The sequence below is a fragment of the Myotis brandtii genome, unplaced genomic scaffold (assembly GCF_000412655.1).
Source record: "Myotis brandtii unplaced genomic scaffold, ASM41265v1 scaffold744, whole genome shotgun sequence".
Classification (NCBI taxonomy): Eukaryota; Metazoa; Chordata; class Mammalia; order Chiroptera; family Vespertilionidae; genus Myotis; species Myotis brandtii.
This window is the reverse complement of record NW_005370965.1, coordinates 455,626-471,689: the sequence shown is the minus strand read 5'-3', so window position 1 is coordinate 471,689 and position 16,064 is coordinate 455,626. Positions and strand designations below refer to the sequence as shown.

At 43.1% G+C, this 16,064-nt stretch overlaps 2 protein-coding genes across 2 annotated transcripts in view; one reads left to right on the top strand and one right to left on the bottom strand.

Annotated features, from left to right (window-relative positions):
* Positions 1–16,064, bottom strand: part of NGEF (neuronal guanine nucleotide exchange factor) — an 82,727-nt gene that overhangs the window by 47,390 nt on the left and 19,273 nt on the right. Inside the window, exons 2-3 of the mRNA XM_005882946.2 lie at positions 13,812–14,151; positions 9,984–10,098 (exon numbers count right to left, since the gene is read on the bottom strand). Of these exons, the coding sequence (XP_005883008.1) occupies positions 9,984–10,098; positions 13,812–14,076 (380 nt within the window). The 5' untranslated portion in view covers positions 14,077–14,151. The remainder of the gene's footprint in view (positions 1–9,983; positions 10,099–13,811; positions 14,152–16,064) is intronic.
* NEU2 (sialidase 2 (cytosolic sialidase)) overlaps positions 11,873–16,064 on the top strand; it is a 38,470-nt gene continuing 34,278 nt past the window's right edge. Inside the window, exon 1 of the mRNA XM_014530600.1 lies at positions 11,873–11,944. The gene's annotated coding sequence lies outside the window, so the exon portion shown is untranslated. The remainder of the gene's footprint in view (positions 11,945–16,064) is intronic.

Sequence of the window (16,064 nt, the reverse complement as noted above, 5' to 3'; positions counted from 1 at the left end):
TAACCACTCTGCCTGCCGGCCTGCTCACCCCCAACTGCCCTCCCCTGCTGGCCGGCTGCTCACTCCCAACTGCCCTCCCCTGCTGGCCTGATCTCCCCTAACCGCCTCTGCCTCGGCCCCGCCACCATGGCTTTGTCCGGAAGGACATCTGGAAGGTCTCCCAGAAGGTCTCCCAGTCTAATTAGCATATTACCCTTTTATTAATATAGATTGCCAAACAACATTTTTTTTTTTTGCCAAACAACATTTTAAGTGTTTGTATTTTCTTGCTTTGCCATCTTTTTGCTGGAAAGTCTTAGAAACATAACCGATTGCCTTGATCAACCTACCTTTGAAAAGGGGTTAGTGTATCTACCTTTTGACATTGACAGATTGTATGAGACAGCTGCTCCTACAACCCATGTACTTGAGTGAATGAATAAGTGAATGAGAAATTACATAAGAAATAAATAGGGCCAGAGAATGGTTGACTTATATCGTTTTATAAAAATTAATAAGTAGGATAAGATTCTCAGTATCCGTGTCCCCTGCATAGGGGTAATCTGCCCATAGACAGAGTCTTCCCTAGAGGAGCAGTTCTGGGTTTACTCTAGGACATGTGCAGTCAAGGCCATGGAGCATGACTGGGGTGATGGGGACCAAGCAGGAGTGCATTCAAGCCACACAACTAAGGCCAACAGTGGGCTAAAGGACATTGTGGCTTTCTGGGAAGCTTCCAGGGGACATGGTTGCTAAATGTCTCTGAGTGACCAAATAAGGAGTTTTCTGATAGAAATCAGCTCTCAGAACAGTGGAGTGCTCAATTAATATTCGTTAAATGAATAAACATATAAATGAACGTATTCCTCCAGTTTGCAGGGGTGAAGCACCAGCCAAGAGTAGTGATTTTTGTTTTAGAACAGCTAACCACACAAATGATTAATTCTTCCTATCAATGTATAAATAACAGCCGATCGTGTGCAGCAGCTCAGGCTGTGTGCACAGCCCAACTCCAGGGGCACCTTTTACATAGAGGATATGTGAGTGGTGCCCTCTAGAGTTGGGCCCTGGAACCACATCCTAGTGTCCTTTGCTTATGGTCCGCAGACTAGCCAGGCCTTGCCAGAGCCTCTGCCCGTGCCCAGGTGGAGGAATGCCAGAGAGGAAACTGATTTATGATGCTCCATTTGCTTTTTTATTGCTGAGAGCACTGGGTCTCCTGTCTGACTCAGGGAGGTGGGGAAGTGAGTTATCACCAAAAGGCAGCTGGGCAGGCAAACCCTCCCAGTTAGAGACGCTGCATTCCTGCCAGGGCTGCAGAGGTTTACCTACCCCGGCGACACTGTGTCCTGGCTTTGCAAGAGCCTGTTCTGCACAGTCCTGAGCCACCATTGGCCAGTCGGCACAGGTGCCTTCAGGAGGTTTTCAAATTCCCAGGTTGCAACCTCCGCCCAGGGAATTTGTATTCATTTATTCTACCCATCCATCCATCCACCCACCCACCTGCCCATTCATTCATCAATCAATCATTTGCAAATATTGAATGCTTCTAGTGTATCAGCTATGTGCTAAGTGCTCAAGAGAAAACAAAACTTGGTATGATCCTGCCATTGAGGAGCCACCATGATGGGAACTGGTCATTCTGCCCAACCTCCTGGAATAGGAGACACAGCAGGGGGGTGCAGGTAGGGGCTGAGGGTCTCTTTACTTCAGCTCCTGCCTTTTCATTTTAAAAAATGTTTTTTATTGATTTTAGAGAGAGAGGAAGGGAGAGGAAGAGAGAAACTCGGGACAGGTCCGGGAATCAAACCAGTAACCTTTTGGTGTATGGGACAACACTCAACCAACTGAGCCACACCAGCCAGGGCCTGCCTTTTCATTTTTAAAATAATGATTAAAAACAAACAAACAAACAAACATGAAAATTGAACTTTTATTATGGAAAATTTCAAACATACACTAAAGTAGACAGAAAAGTATAATGAACTCACCGAATACTTTTCACTGACTTCAACAATTAAAGACTCCCACCTGTCTTCTTTCATCTCTTTCCCCACATACTCCTTCCTGGGCCAGAATTATTTTAAGTAAGTCCCAGACATCATACCATTTTATACAAAATATTTTAGAATGTATCTTTAAAAGATGTGGACTTAAAAAATAGCCATAATACCACTAATACTCTTAAAATGAATAATTTCTTAACATCATCAAACAACTGATCCGTGTTCAAATTTCCCTGAAATAGGATTCAAGTAAGGTCTGCATGCAGCCCTTGATATTGCTTTAGTCTCTTTGAATTGCCCCCTCCCTTTCTTGTTTTCTCCTTGCACTTTGATGAGAAATTGAGTCATTCATCCTGTTTGGATTTGCTGATGGCATCTGCACAGCTTACCCGTTCCTCTCTCCCCTGTGGTTTCCTGTGAATCAGTAGCTCTAGAGGCTGATTAGAGCCGGACTGCATTTCTTCAGCTCCCATATTGCCTCAAATAACTGAGTGATGGCAGGACCAAAAAACAGCTTTCTTGAGTAAAAGAGGCAGCCCCTAACCAATCTTGCATTTCCAGACTGTAAAGACTAAGATTCTCCTAGTAACAATTCAAACCAACATTTTTGAACAACTGATAAGCTGCCCCTGAGGTTATGGTACATGGAATTGTATATCTCCATGGGAAAACATATAGTTTCCAATACAGAAACTGGTTCTTGCCCTGAGTCAGTATTCAAAGATGCAGTGCACACATGAATGAGTCTTTGGTGGCAATGACCATTTTGGAGATGGATCCAGGGATAATAGGTACAATATTTAATAACCAGGAAGGTCTGGCTGGACCAGCTGGAGCAGAGCTGTGACCTGGCTGCCCCACTGAGTATGAGCCCTGGGTGACTCATGCCAAAAGCAGGCCTGCCATGCCTGGAAGAGTGAAGAACTGCAACTCCTTTAGGGCATCACCAGGAAAACACAAAGGTATTTTCAGTCTGAAGATCAGTGGGAAAATATTTTTAAAAGCATCAGCCTGCTTACTTTATGCAGAAAATTGCCCCTTGTGAAATTTTATAATGCAGTTTAATTTTATATAGAAATGCAAATTTTTAACAGCACATATTAAAGTTCTATTCTTTATTCATATATATCTATAATAATACTAGTAAAAGCATAATATGCTAATTAGACCAGACAGCCGAACAACCTTCTGGACATCATTCTGGATGTCCTTCCAGATGAAGCCACGGCGACAGGGGCTGAGGCAGAGGCAGTTAGGGGTCATCAGGCAGGCAGAGTGGTTAGGGGCGATCAGACAGGCAGGGGAACAGTTAGGGATGATCAGGCAGGCAGGTGAATGGTTAGGGGCGATCAGGCAGGCAGGCGAGCAATTAGGGGCCAGCGGTCCTGGATTGTGAGAGAAGTATCCGACTGCCAGTTTAGACCCTATCCAGGCTGTGGGATCAGGCCTAAACCGGCAGTCGGACATCCCCCGAGGGGTCCTGGTTTCAAGAGGGTGCAGGCTAGGCTGAGGGACCCCCCTCCCATGCACAAATTTCATGCACTGGGCCTCTAGAATATATATAATCAATTTGGTATTTTTGTTTATTTATTTTATAATTTTATTAAGTTCAGAGAGGAAGGGAGAGGGAGAGAGACAGAAACATCAATGATGAGAGAGAATCATTGATTGGCTGCTTCCTGCATGCCCCACACTGGGATCAAGCCCCCAACCTGAGCATATGCCCTGACTGAGAATTGAACCATGACTTCCTGATTCATATAGGTCGATGATCACCACTGAGCCACGCTGGCCGGGCTCAATTTGGCATTTTTGTGATATGAAATAATTTCTGGGACTAGCACCCTGATTTGTGAAATTGCATCTATAGTAGAGACCCAATTTAGAAACCTTGACTTGAGAGAACCTGTAAGGGACCAGTGTGGCAATGGACTAGGGGTGGGGGCCCCCTGTGCCTCTGGGCTTTGCCCCCAGTCAACAGGTTAACAGGAACATCTCCTTCTCAGAGCCAAGTTTACTCTGGCAATATCCTCCTCTGGGGCTGCCTGGGGTGTAGGAGATCATGGGATGGGGAGTTGAAGCCTCAGGGTTCATGGTCTACTGTCTCACTAGTTGTGCAACCTCAGGCTAGTTACTAACGTTTGTTGGGTCTTAGTTTTCTTATCTGTGAAATAGGCATAATGATAAGAGAATTTAAAGAGATAGTGTACATAAAGGCACTCCACAAACGTTAATTTCCTCCCTGTACTCTTCTTACCTTGAGTACTTCATGCCATTCCCTTCTGGCCTGTATAGTTTCTGATGAGAAATCAGGTATCAGCCTTATGGGAACTCTTTGTAGGTAATATTTTTCTCCCCCTCTTGCTGCCTTTAAGATTCTCTCTTTGTCTTTAATTTTTGGCATTTTAATTATGATGTGTCTGGGCATGGGTCTGTTTGGGTTCTTCTTGTTTGGGGTTCTCTGTGCCTCCTGAATTTGTGTGACTTTTTCCTTTACCAGGTTAGGGAAGTTTTCTGCCATTATTTCTTCAAACATCTTCTCTATTCCTTTCTCCCTTTCTGCCTCTTCTGGCACACCTACTATTCTAATACTGTTATGTTTCACGTTGTCCCACAGCTTCCTTAAACTGTCCTCCTGTTTTTTAATTGTTTTTTCTTTTTGGTTCTCTGACTGAGTGATATTTTCAACTCTGTCTTTTAATTCACTGATTCGATCCTCAGCTTCCCCTAATCTGCTGTCTATTCCTTCCAATGTGTTTTTTATTTGTGTTATGTCATTCTTTATCTCAGACTGTTCTTTTTTCATAGTTACTATATCTTTTTTCATACTGTTGAGAATTTTTGCCATCATTACTCTGAACTCTGTTTCAGATAAATTTCTTATCTCTGCTTCATTTATCTTTTCTTCTGGAGAATTCTCTAGTTCTTTCATTTAGGGGTTATTTCTTTGTCTCCTCATTTTAATTGTCTGTTTGGGTTTGTGACTATGTTTTATGTAGATCCTCTACACCTCTCAATCTCTAGTGCAGGACAGTATTAAAAGCTGTTTCTGACAAATTGGATCAGGCAGAGACTCAAAGCCTCCAGAGACCACCTCTGTCTACAGACTAATAGGATTCGACTTGAATTGCTCCCGGGCAATCATCCTCAGGTGTATTGAGTTTTTTTCAACAGAGTAGGGTGGTTGCTTCTGCTTGGAGGCTAATTGTTACTTTTAATCTCTTAAGTGGCCTCAGGGCAAGGTGTTTTCCAACAGGTTGTGTCGACTGTCTTCCCCCCACGCAAGGCAAATGTCTATGTGGGAAAGATGTCCTCCACTGTGTGAGGGAATGACTCAGCCCAGGCAACTTGTGGTGCCTGCCTTCTGAGCTTTATCACTCTGAGTCCCCAGTCCTGGATTCTGCTCTCACAGCTTTAGTCCACTTCACCTTCCCTCTGCCAGAGCACAAGGTGGGTGGCTCCACAGGGAATTTTTGTGTGTTGGCCCTTCCAGATGGTGCCTGAACTTTCAGCTGCCACACCCTGGCAGACAGCACCCCACTGCTTTTCACAGCTAGATGTTATGTTGGTACCTGCCTCAGATTTGGTGCTCTCTGCTGGGGAGCCCAGCTTGGGGATTAGATCCCAGAGTTCTGAGTGGCACCCCTCCCCCCAGCTGAGATATCTCTCTGGACTTCAGTTGCTGTCTGTGGGTGCCCAGCCAGCCCTTTTGAGCCTCTGCCCCTCCTGCCAGTCTCTATGCGTCTCCACCTTCGGTCTTTGGATATCAGTATCCTCTCCTGTGAGTTTTCCATTGATTATTCAGGAAGCCTTTCCATATTTCAGTTGTAATTTCAGCTTGTTCCCGGGAGCATGTCCATGCAGCATCCACCTACTCTGCCGCCATTTTTAATGTTCCCACCAAGTCCCCTTTGTCATTCTCTTATATGGGAGACCCGGACACTACATGAGATATGTTTTGGGTGCCTGGCTCTTCTTCACATACTTCTCAAAGACTCTCCCAAATACAGCTCTCACTGATGAAGTTGGAATGGCCCCATTAATCCTGCCTCCTTTTCTTTTAGCTGATTGGACCAGAGATAAACACTTGACCAAAGGATGGCCAATCAGATTCTTTTCCTTAGAATTTTTCTTTTTTTAAGAGATACAGAAAGAAGTCCCAATTGGCTGTGGCGAGCCAAGCTGAATGGTCACTCTGGCTATGGCTGCCAATCTAGGTCATGTGCAAGTGCACAGAGAGAAATGCTGGTCTGGGGAGAGCAGGAGAACAGAGCGATCCATAAAGAGGGCCTCATGGCCCTGAGAATAGGAGAAAGTGGCTCTGGTTCCTGTAAAGCTGGGCTTCTTTTATACTTGGGTTCTGTGGGATTTCAGCATCCTTCACTTGAACAAATTTGAGTAAGTTTCTGATCTCTGTTATCAAAAGCAATTGACCAGTGACTGAGACATGGATATCTACTCTCGTCACTTCTATCCAACATTGTAATAGAAGTCCTCACCAGTTCAATAAAATAAGAAAAAAAAATACAAGGCATGAAGATTAGAAAGGACTAAAACTGTCTTTATTCACAGATGGCAGGATTGTTTGTGTGCTTAGTAAATCTAAAGGAATAAACAAACAATTAGAACTAATAAATGAATATCAAGATCAAAGGATACTAGGTGGCCATGCAAAAAGTAATTGTTTTTAAGCATCCTACTTATAAACAGTTGAAAATGAAATGAATAAACATCGACTTTAAAATAGGAACAAAAGCATTAGATACTTATGAACAAATGTAATTAGAATATGTGTAAATCCTCTATACTAAAAACAACAAATCATTGCTGGATTAATTTAAATGGAAAGCTAGGATATGTTCATAGATTGAACAATTTAAGGTGCCAATATTCAGATGTCGTTGATCTCCAAATTTATCTCTAGTGACAATGTAATCTTAACCAAAATCCTAACAGACTTTCTTTGGAGATTGACGAACTGATTCTAAAATTTATATAGAAATGCAAAAGACTTCAAATAGCCAACACAATCTTAAAAAAGAACAAAGTAGGAGGGTTTCACTAGCAGATTTTGAGTTAGCATAAAGCTACAGTTATTCAAGGCAGTGTGAAATAGGCATAAGTAAAAACAATTAGATCAATGAAACAGAATAGAAGTCTGAAAGACCCACATGTCTGCATCAGTGGATTTTTGAAAAATAGTACCAATGCAATTTATTGGGAGGTATGGAAACTCTTTTTAATAAATGACATTAGAGCAAATCTTATGCATGCGGACCACAGACCTAAAAGGGAAAGCTAAAGTATAAAACTTCTATGAGAAAAGCATAGGAGAATATTTTTATAATCTTGAAATAATCATATATTCCTTTTTAAAATAAAAATTTTTAAATATATATATTTTTATTGATTTCAGAGAGGAAGGGAGAGGGAGAGTGAGCTAGAAACAGCAATGATGAGAGAGAATCATTGATCGGCTGCCTCCTACATGCCCCCTACTGGGGATCGAGCCTGCAATCCAGGCATGTGGCCTTGACCGGAATTGAACCCGGGACCCTTCAGTCCGCAGGCTGACACTCTATCCACTGAGCCAAACCAGCTAGGGCCATATATTTCTTAGATAGGTTGGAAAAGAACAAATAATAAAAGGAAAACATTGATAAATTAGTCTTCAACAAAATTTTAAAAATTCTGCTCATTAAAAGACACAAAAGTTAAGAAATAATCTACAGATTGATAGGAGGCATTTGCTATATATATATCTGACCAGGAACTTATATTCAAGATATATAAGAAATCTTTCAAATTAAAATAAAGAAACAATGGGCAAAAGACTTAAATGGGAACTTCACAAAAGAAGATGAATGGCCAATAAACATATGAAATGGTGCTCAAAATCACTAGTCATCAAGGAAACACAAATTAAAGCCGCAGTGACACACAATATCCTAGAATGGATATAGGTACAAAGACTAAGAATCCCAAACACTGGTCAGGATCTGCAGCAACTGGAACCTTGATACCTTGCTGGTAGGAGTGTGAAATAGTACAACCATTTTGAGAAATTATTTGCCTGTCTCTAGTAAAGTTAAATATACACCTGTCGTAAGACCCAGAGCTTCCACTCCTGTGTACAAACCCAGAGAAATGAGTGCATATATCCATAGAAAGACTCATCTAAATACGTTCATGGCAACTTTATAATAGTCAAAAACTGAAGACCACCCAAATATGTATCAACCGAAGGGTGGATAAGCATATTATGATAATACTTCTCAGCAATAAAAAGAACACACATCCATTAGTGAATCTCAAAAATATTGTGTTGAGTAAATAAGTCAGACACAATAGAGTTCATATTGTATGGTCCCATTTATATGAAATTCAAGAACTAGCAAGATTAATTTAATGGTGATAAAAGTCAGGAGATGGTTATGTCTGAGAGGGTAGGATATTGACTGGAAAAAGGCGTTAGGAAGCCTCAGGGTACAATAGAAGTGTTCTATGTCTTGGTCTGGTTGATAGTCAGTGGGTGTATATGTATGTAAAAATTCATTGCTAGAGACAAATTGTGCCCCGCCCCTCTCAAATTCAAACCCTCAATGCGATGATAATTAGGTTTAGATGAGGTCATGAGGGTGGGACCCACATAAAGAAAAAAAGAGCTTCTTTCTTTCTCTGTCTGCCATGTGAAGACATAGTGAGAAGACGGCCATCTGCAAGCCAAAAAGAGAGCCCTTCCGAACACTACCATGGTAACACCCTGATTGCTGCCGCCTCCCCTGTATTCTTCTTTCTTTCTTACTATGGAACCAATTTATTAGGGGGACAGAAACAGACCTGGTTTAAACAACGCATACATTTCCTAGCTTCCCTCACAGGTGTAGGTGGCCACCATGTGACCCACTTTTGGCCAATGAGATATAAGCACCAATTGCTGGGTGGGCTTCAGGGAAGCTCCTTAAAAGGTCAGACTAGGCTGGCAAATGTCCTCTCTCCTTCTCCCCCCACTTCCCTGGCTTTCCTTTTCTCCACCACCTGAACTGTGGCTGTGATGGCTGGAACTCTGGCAGTCATCTTGTCAGATTTCTGAGTAGAAACTAGAACAGTGATGGCGAACCTTTTGAGCTTGGCGTGTCAGCATTTTGAAAAACCCTAACTTAACTCTGGTGCCATGTCACATATAGAAATTTTTTGATATTTGCAACCATAGTAAAACAAAGATTTATATTTTTGATATTTATTTTATATATTTAAATGCCATTTAATAAAGAAAAATCAACCAAAAAAATGAGTGTCATAGGTTCGCCATCACTGAACTAGAAGGAGCCTCGGTCCCTGAAGGCATGAAAGAGCTGTTGTCACAACCCTCCAGACTTCTTCACACAGGAGCCAAATAGGCCTGTGTCTTGTTCAGTTGTGTTATTGGGTCTGTTGTTGTTGTTGTTACAAGCAGCTAAATTCATTCCTAACCAATACAATACCCAAATGTCCAACAACAGGAGCATGATTAATAAATCACAATCCAATCATACTGTAGATTATTTTATAGCCACTACACTATTATGTAGAAAAATATGTAGTAACATAGAGAGGTGTTTGTGACATACCATTAAGTAATTTGCAAGACTGGATGTATAGTAAGATCCTGTCTTATGAGGATAAAATATGTATAAGGAATATAGAAAACAAGACTTGAAGCCAGTACAATAGATTAAAACCTCTCTCAGTGGTGGTGATATAGTGATTTTTCTTTTTTTTTTTCTGCTTCTCAATGTATGTAATATCTACAATTTCCTAGTTTTGTGACAGAAGAGTAACAATGGCATTATTTTTTAAAAAGAAAATTGTGGATTTTTAAAACATGAACAACTAAAAATTACCTTTTTTTAAAAAAAAACAACAACACAAGACACCCTTGTCTCCCACCAAGACTTTGAGCAATGTCCCTGCTCCAGCTTGTCATGAACCAGCTCCTCATGACGCCCTGTCTCTCACCTCGTTCTCTTGGCTCCTGGGTCCGTCTGAGTTTCTATTGGCCAAAGGGGCGTTCTGCTCTGCGAGAAATTCAAGGCCGGGAGCTCTTTTACAGATTTTCCATTTTCCGGTGAATCTGTGACATTTAAGAAATGTGGCAAGTTAGCAAGTGTGTGTTTCCCCTTTTCAGGCAATAGTCTCTGACAGGTCAGTAACAACTATCACCCTAGGAGGGGAGGGAGGGGAAGTGGAGAGGGGTGTCCTTCCTCTCACACCCCTGGGGGGAGAGGGGATGTGGCACACCTTGTGCTGTATTTGATGATCATCTCTCTGAAAATTATAAAGTTCATGGATCCATGCACATATACATACACACATGGATATATAGAAGTGCATACATACATACATGGAAGAAAGAATATTGGAGATGAGATTGCAAACTTAGAAATCTAGTTAGTGTCTTAGATGGCAATAAAACCATAACCTATGGTGTTATTGTTCCTACAGGACAAACTCATTTGCCAGTTAATCTTTTTGGACTTTACAATGTCCACGTCCTAGTCAATATTCCTGCAGAGTGTCTGATCACCCATAGGGGGTTGTTTGTCAATGCTCTAGTGTGATTTCAAAGGGTGCCCATTTAGCAGATGAAACGGGGAATGTCCTCACCTCTTAGACCCAAATCACAAACCGTGAACTCAGAGTGCAAGTGAGTCTGCCTTTATTTTTAGGGAATTAGGAAGTGACTTTATTTTTTTTGTAAATAAAAATCAAAACTCTTCACATGTTTTCTTTTGTCATGCGTTCATTTAGAACTGGGTTCATTTCTCCAGTTTTGTAGAAAAATAGACCAATCCATATGTCCCAGGAAGATGAGTAAGTCTCATGACTAACTCATATTCCTAAAATTATTTAAGACAAAGACATATGTTTTACTCCCAAAGCACAGCATTCCCACAGCAGGCTGATGCCAGGAGGCTGTTCGTCTGCTCCCTGTGGGCGGAGTGTAGGACACCATTTCTTCCCTTGGACTCTGGGTCAGGCATTGCTGGGCTGTCTTGGGGAGTTAACTCCTGGGGAGGGCGGTGGGGGGGAAGGGGCAGGGGCGAGGGTGAATGGAGGGAGTCACTTTAAAAATAAAACTGTGAGTCTGCTGAAAATTTCTGGTCTGGACATAAATGGCATCTTTGGGGCTGTTGCAGTCTACCCAGGCGTCAGCATTCTCCACTCGGCTTGGAGGCCACAAACCCGAGGCTCTTTCCCCAGTGACTCCGTTTCTTTCTCCAGCCTCATCTCACACACAGCCCCACACCCACCTTTTCTCCTGCTCAGAAAGCCCCCGCCCCTGACCCTAGGCAGCTGTATAGCTCTTCCCTCTGATTTCATGCTGTAACCCGTGCTGTCCAATGGGGCAGCCGCTAGCTATACACACTTGAAATGAGGCTAGTGTGACTGAGGAAGTAGATTCTTCACTTTTAAAACTTAAATTAACTTAAATTTAAATATAAAAACTGGTACACCAGTCAGTTATTGGAAAACTTTTAAGGATATTTGGAACAATCTGGGTATGTAAATCACTTTTCTGACTGTACATTTTATGAAATCTAAATCCCCATCAAGCCTTTCCAATGAAAATGAGAGGGGCGGTAAGTATAAACTACTGAATGGATTTCAAAGGCATAGTGCAAAAAAAAAAAGTGCAAAACACCTCACTACTAATTTTTATATTGATTATTGACTATGTGATAAAATGATAATATTTTGGATGTATTGCATTAAGTAAAATGCATTGTTAAAATGAATTTAACCCATTTCCTTTTACTTTGTTAATGTTGTCAAGGAAAATTTAAAATGACATGCGGTTCGCATTATATTTCTGTTGGACAGAGCTGCTTTACCTGTTTCTCCATCTGCACAGGCTTTGGGACTAGAAGAATCTGAACTCCAGTTCAAGCTGCAGCTCACTAGCTGTGTGCTTTGTGGTAAGTGTTTCAATCTCTCTGGGCCTCAGTTGCTCTTTTTTAAAAATCTGTAAAATGGGTATGGTAAGGATACCCTTGAAATGCCGGCCTGACATAGTATCTGTACCTGTAAGTGCTTAGCCAAGTTGGCTCCCATTGTCTCTCTGGCCATGTCCTTACTCATCCTTTAAGACTCATCTAAAATTTCATCTTCTTTGAGGGATCTTTCCTAATCCCACCAGAAGGGTCTAATTCTTTGCCTTTATCTCTCTTGTAACTTGGACACATTGCTTGCCATAAAACGACATCATTTACAATCTTGTGAATTCCTCCAGGGCAGGAATTCTTTGTGTGTAATTTTTAACTTATGGAAAATTTCCAACAAAAGTTGGGAGAATAATATAATGTACCTCCACGACTGTCGTGTTTCAGTCATTGTATTTCTCTTGCTGGCACGGTTCTTGACCTGTGACTTTGTTAGTGTTTTTGGCAGATGGCAAATAACCACAAATTCTATGCTATTCCTCCCATCAAGCAGTAGAGTCAGTTTCTCCATCTGCTTTTATCTGGGCTGGTCCTGTGAGCTGCTTGGACCCAAAGAATGTGGTAGAAGTGACTGTGTGGGACCTCAGGCCAGGTCTCAAGGCCTGGTAGCTTCCGCTCTTGCTCTCTGGAAGCCTGTTGCTATGTGAACAAGCTCAAGCTAGCCTGTTGGAGGATGAGGGACCATATGGAGCAGAGACAAGCAGTCCCAGCTGAGTTCCCTCTTGGGCCAACCAGCTCACTAGCCACCAAAGAGGCCAGCAAGGCTTTCCTTAATCTTCCAAACCCAGATAAGCCAAAGCCACTAGCTGACCGCAAAGGTCAAAGTGGCCCAGACAGAGGAGCCACCCTACCAACCCCCAGAATCATGAGAAATAATAAAACATTGTTTTGTCCCTGTGATTTAAGGGTGGTTTCTCATGTAGCAGAAGGCTACCGGATAGAGTTTAAGTAAGGAGTTATTGATCGAGTTAATGAAGCCCCTGGATTTAAAACAGGGGTTGCCATACTGTCCGTCCGGTGGCAGCTGCCACCCCCCAGGGACGACACCAGCATGCTGTCCACTCAGCCATGTGAACCAGTCACAAGGAAGAGTCCGTAGCTCTCATACCCCCATTTGTAAATGTTTCTGAACTTTATTCTGCTCAATGAACAGACTTTGAGCAGATAAAATTGTGCGAAAACTGGATTAAAAGATTAAGGGTTCCTGCTGCAAAACTCTTCTCAAGGTATTAATCTCATGTATTTTCAGATCAGCAGAAACTCTGGTGACAGTGAAAAGACAGGACAGAGCCTCGTGTTCCCAGATGCCCCTAAACAAGGATAGCTCCAAGCCTCCCTCCGGGGGTGTTTTGTTGAGTCCTAAAACCAAACACCTTTTACAAATTTATTGTATCATTTGGGTCAACACTTTCTCCTGAAAGATTCCCATCATCATATTGGGGGTATTCGAATTCTTCAGATCAGTGATGGCGAACCTTTTGAGCTCGGTGTGTCAGCATTTTGAAAAACCCTAACTTAACTCTGGTGCCGTGTCACATATAGAACTTTTTTGATATTTGCAACCATAGTAAAACAAAGATTTATATTTTTGATATTTATTTTATATATTTAAATGCCATTTAACAAAGAAAAATCAACCAAAAAAATGAGTTCGCGTGTCACCTCTGACACGTGTGTCATAGGTTCGCCATCACTGCTTTAGATAATGGTTTCAAAATGGTGGCCCTATCCTTGATCATTTTCATTGCCTCTTAGGCTCCTTTCCTTCAATTAGGGCCCTTCAGCCCTGAGGATTCCAGCTGGATGCCAAGGAACAGCTGTGACAGCTGTCCCTGGTACTGACCTGCCAGGTGCCCAGCGTTTGACTTGGGAGTGTCTCTGGCTTTGCCTTTGCTTCTGCGTCTCACGGTGCGATTGAAGATGGAGTTTCTCTGAATTAGGTTGTGGTAACGGGGTTCTTTGTCTTGGATCAGGTCGGCCTGGGGCATTTTCTCTTCTTCTGAGAGTAACTCAGGTCTCACCTTGGCTGGTTCATTAGCAAGTTCCCAGGGGCCATCCGCTGATTTTTTCTGGGGCTTTTCCAAGTGGTCAGAGTCCTTGGTCTCCATGGAAATAGAGCTGGTTGTTTCTCAATAGAACGACGGGAGATCAATAAGCTCCCCAAACTTCACCAGTTTTGAGTCCTTTAGAATGGAAAGAGAACAGTTATTTTCAGTTAGGATCATCAGGTTAACCACTCCATTCAGGGCATGTTTTCCACTCCGATTCAAATTTGATGAAATTTGGGATAATCTGCACATCCTGGGGGCTGCGTCTTTGTCAATGAAAATTACAGTTTAAACCACTGCAATTTGGATGCATTCATGTATCATTTTATAATTGAGGCTTGTTTATTCTATTCATAGGATGCACTGTGGGGGAAAATGCTTAGAGTGGCTTGTAAAACTAATTTCCAAGTAAACATTTTCTGAATAATTCAAGAGAAAAGGAGTAGCAAAAAACAAGGAGGGGAACTCCAGGAAGCCAATGCCAGGGAAAGGAAGATGTGCAGACATGAAAGGAAAGAGTTCTGGGAAGAACGGAAAGGGCTGTCGGTGAGGGACAGGTCTGCCACCCCAGTGGGCAGGAGGATGTGGTTACCGTAAAAGCAAAATTGTTCTTGGGCCACACAGTAGAATGAGAATGAGAGGTTTCTCTTCTGGCCAAATGACTGGGGGACCCCTTGCCCTGAGTTCAGATAGTGGCTGAGCGAACAGGCAGAGAGCACCCAGGAGGGAGGAGGTCAAGGTCATCACATATCTGCTCACTGGAGCCTGGGCCACGGGAGAGAATTCAGAGCTGTCCAAAGGCGCAGTGGCTGCTTTGGGGGTCAGTGAATGTCCCATCACCAAGGTGTCCAGACAGGGTCGTGGGGAGTTTAGGATTTAATGATTATGACATCTCCTTCTCTCTCCTTTCCCTTGCTCCTTATGCCTCCCACCAGGGTTGCCTCTGATTCTGATACTGAGGCTGTTTTCAGCTGAGAGCTGGTCTGGGGGCAGCAAGTGGGCAGGCGTCCTGTGCTGGGGCGGGGGTGGGGGGCAATCTAGGAGTTAATTGTGGGTTGGGGCTGGTCTGTGGAGGTCTCTGAACTGGGTCAGGGAGTTCCTGCCACATCTTTGATGACCATGAGTGAGGAGGTGGCAGGATCCCGGAACTCTGGGCAGGCGGGCTGAGGGGCTGAGGCCAGAGGGCAGGTATCACACTAGTATCATCCAGGTGTGGCAGGTGAGTGCCTAAGCCAGGGTGGAGGTGGGGCTGGGGACCTTGTGCCAGAGGAAAGACAGGATCGGTGAGTCACAGTGGTTTGTGGAGGAGCAAGGAGGGGGCTGTCCCAACGTCGGGTGGTGGCCAGGATTACTGGGCAGGCCACTGCCGCTCACTGCCAGTCAGGGAAGTGGGAGCAAAGCTGGCTTGGGGTTGGAGTGTGGGGGTGTGCAGGTGGAAAGCCTCCCAGCAGAGTCTGCAGTGGGAAGTCCTAGACTGAGGTTGACTGACTGTTACAAACAGGGCAACTTCCTGCTCTGACCTCAGCATCTCGAAAACCTCCCTGAAGTAGCCACAAACATGGCTGCCTTTTGGCATTTAAGGTTATCATTACCATTATCATCGCCATTTTGATTTTAGGCTGCTTTTTAACAAAAATTCAGGTATAAAAACAAAACAAAACAAAACAAAAAATTAGGTATAATTTACACCCAGTAGAACTTGCCCTCATTAGTGTCCAGGTCTTTGAAATATGACAAACACATACAGTTCATGGAACCAGGACCACAGTCTAAATACAGGACATTCCTTCTCCCCTAAGTTCCTCAGTGCCCTGCTGTAGGCAGCCTTTCCCCTATCCCTTTGGTTGGCGTGATGTCTTTCAGATTCAGCCCAGTGTATCGTGCTGATGGCCAGTGTTGACTGTGCGGTGCTATGAACTTATGGAGGCCTATGCAATGTATTGTGAAGGGCACTGGGCTGTAAGTCAAGGGACTGGGTTTGAATCCCCATATTCTGCTGCCTGTAATCACTTATTTAACTTGAAGTCAAGGCCTCATTTTCCGCCCAG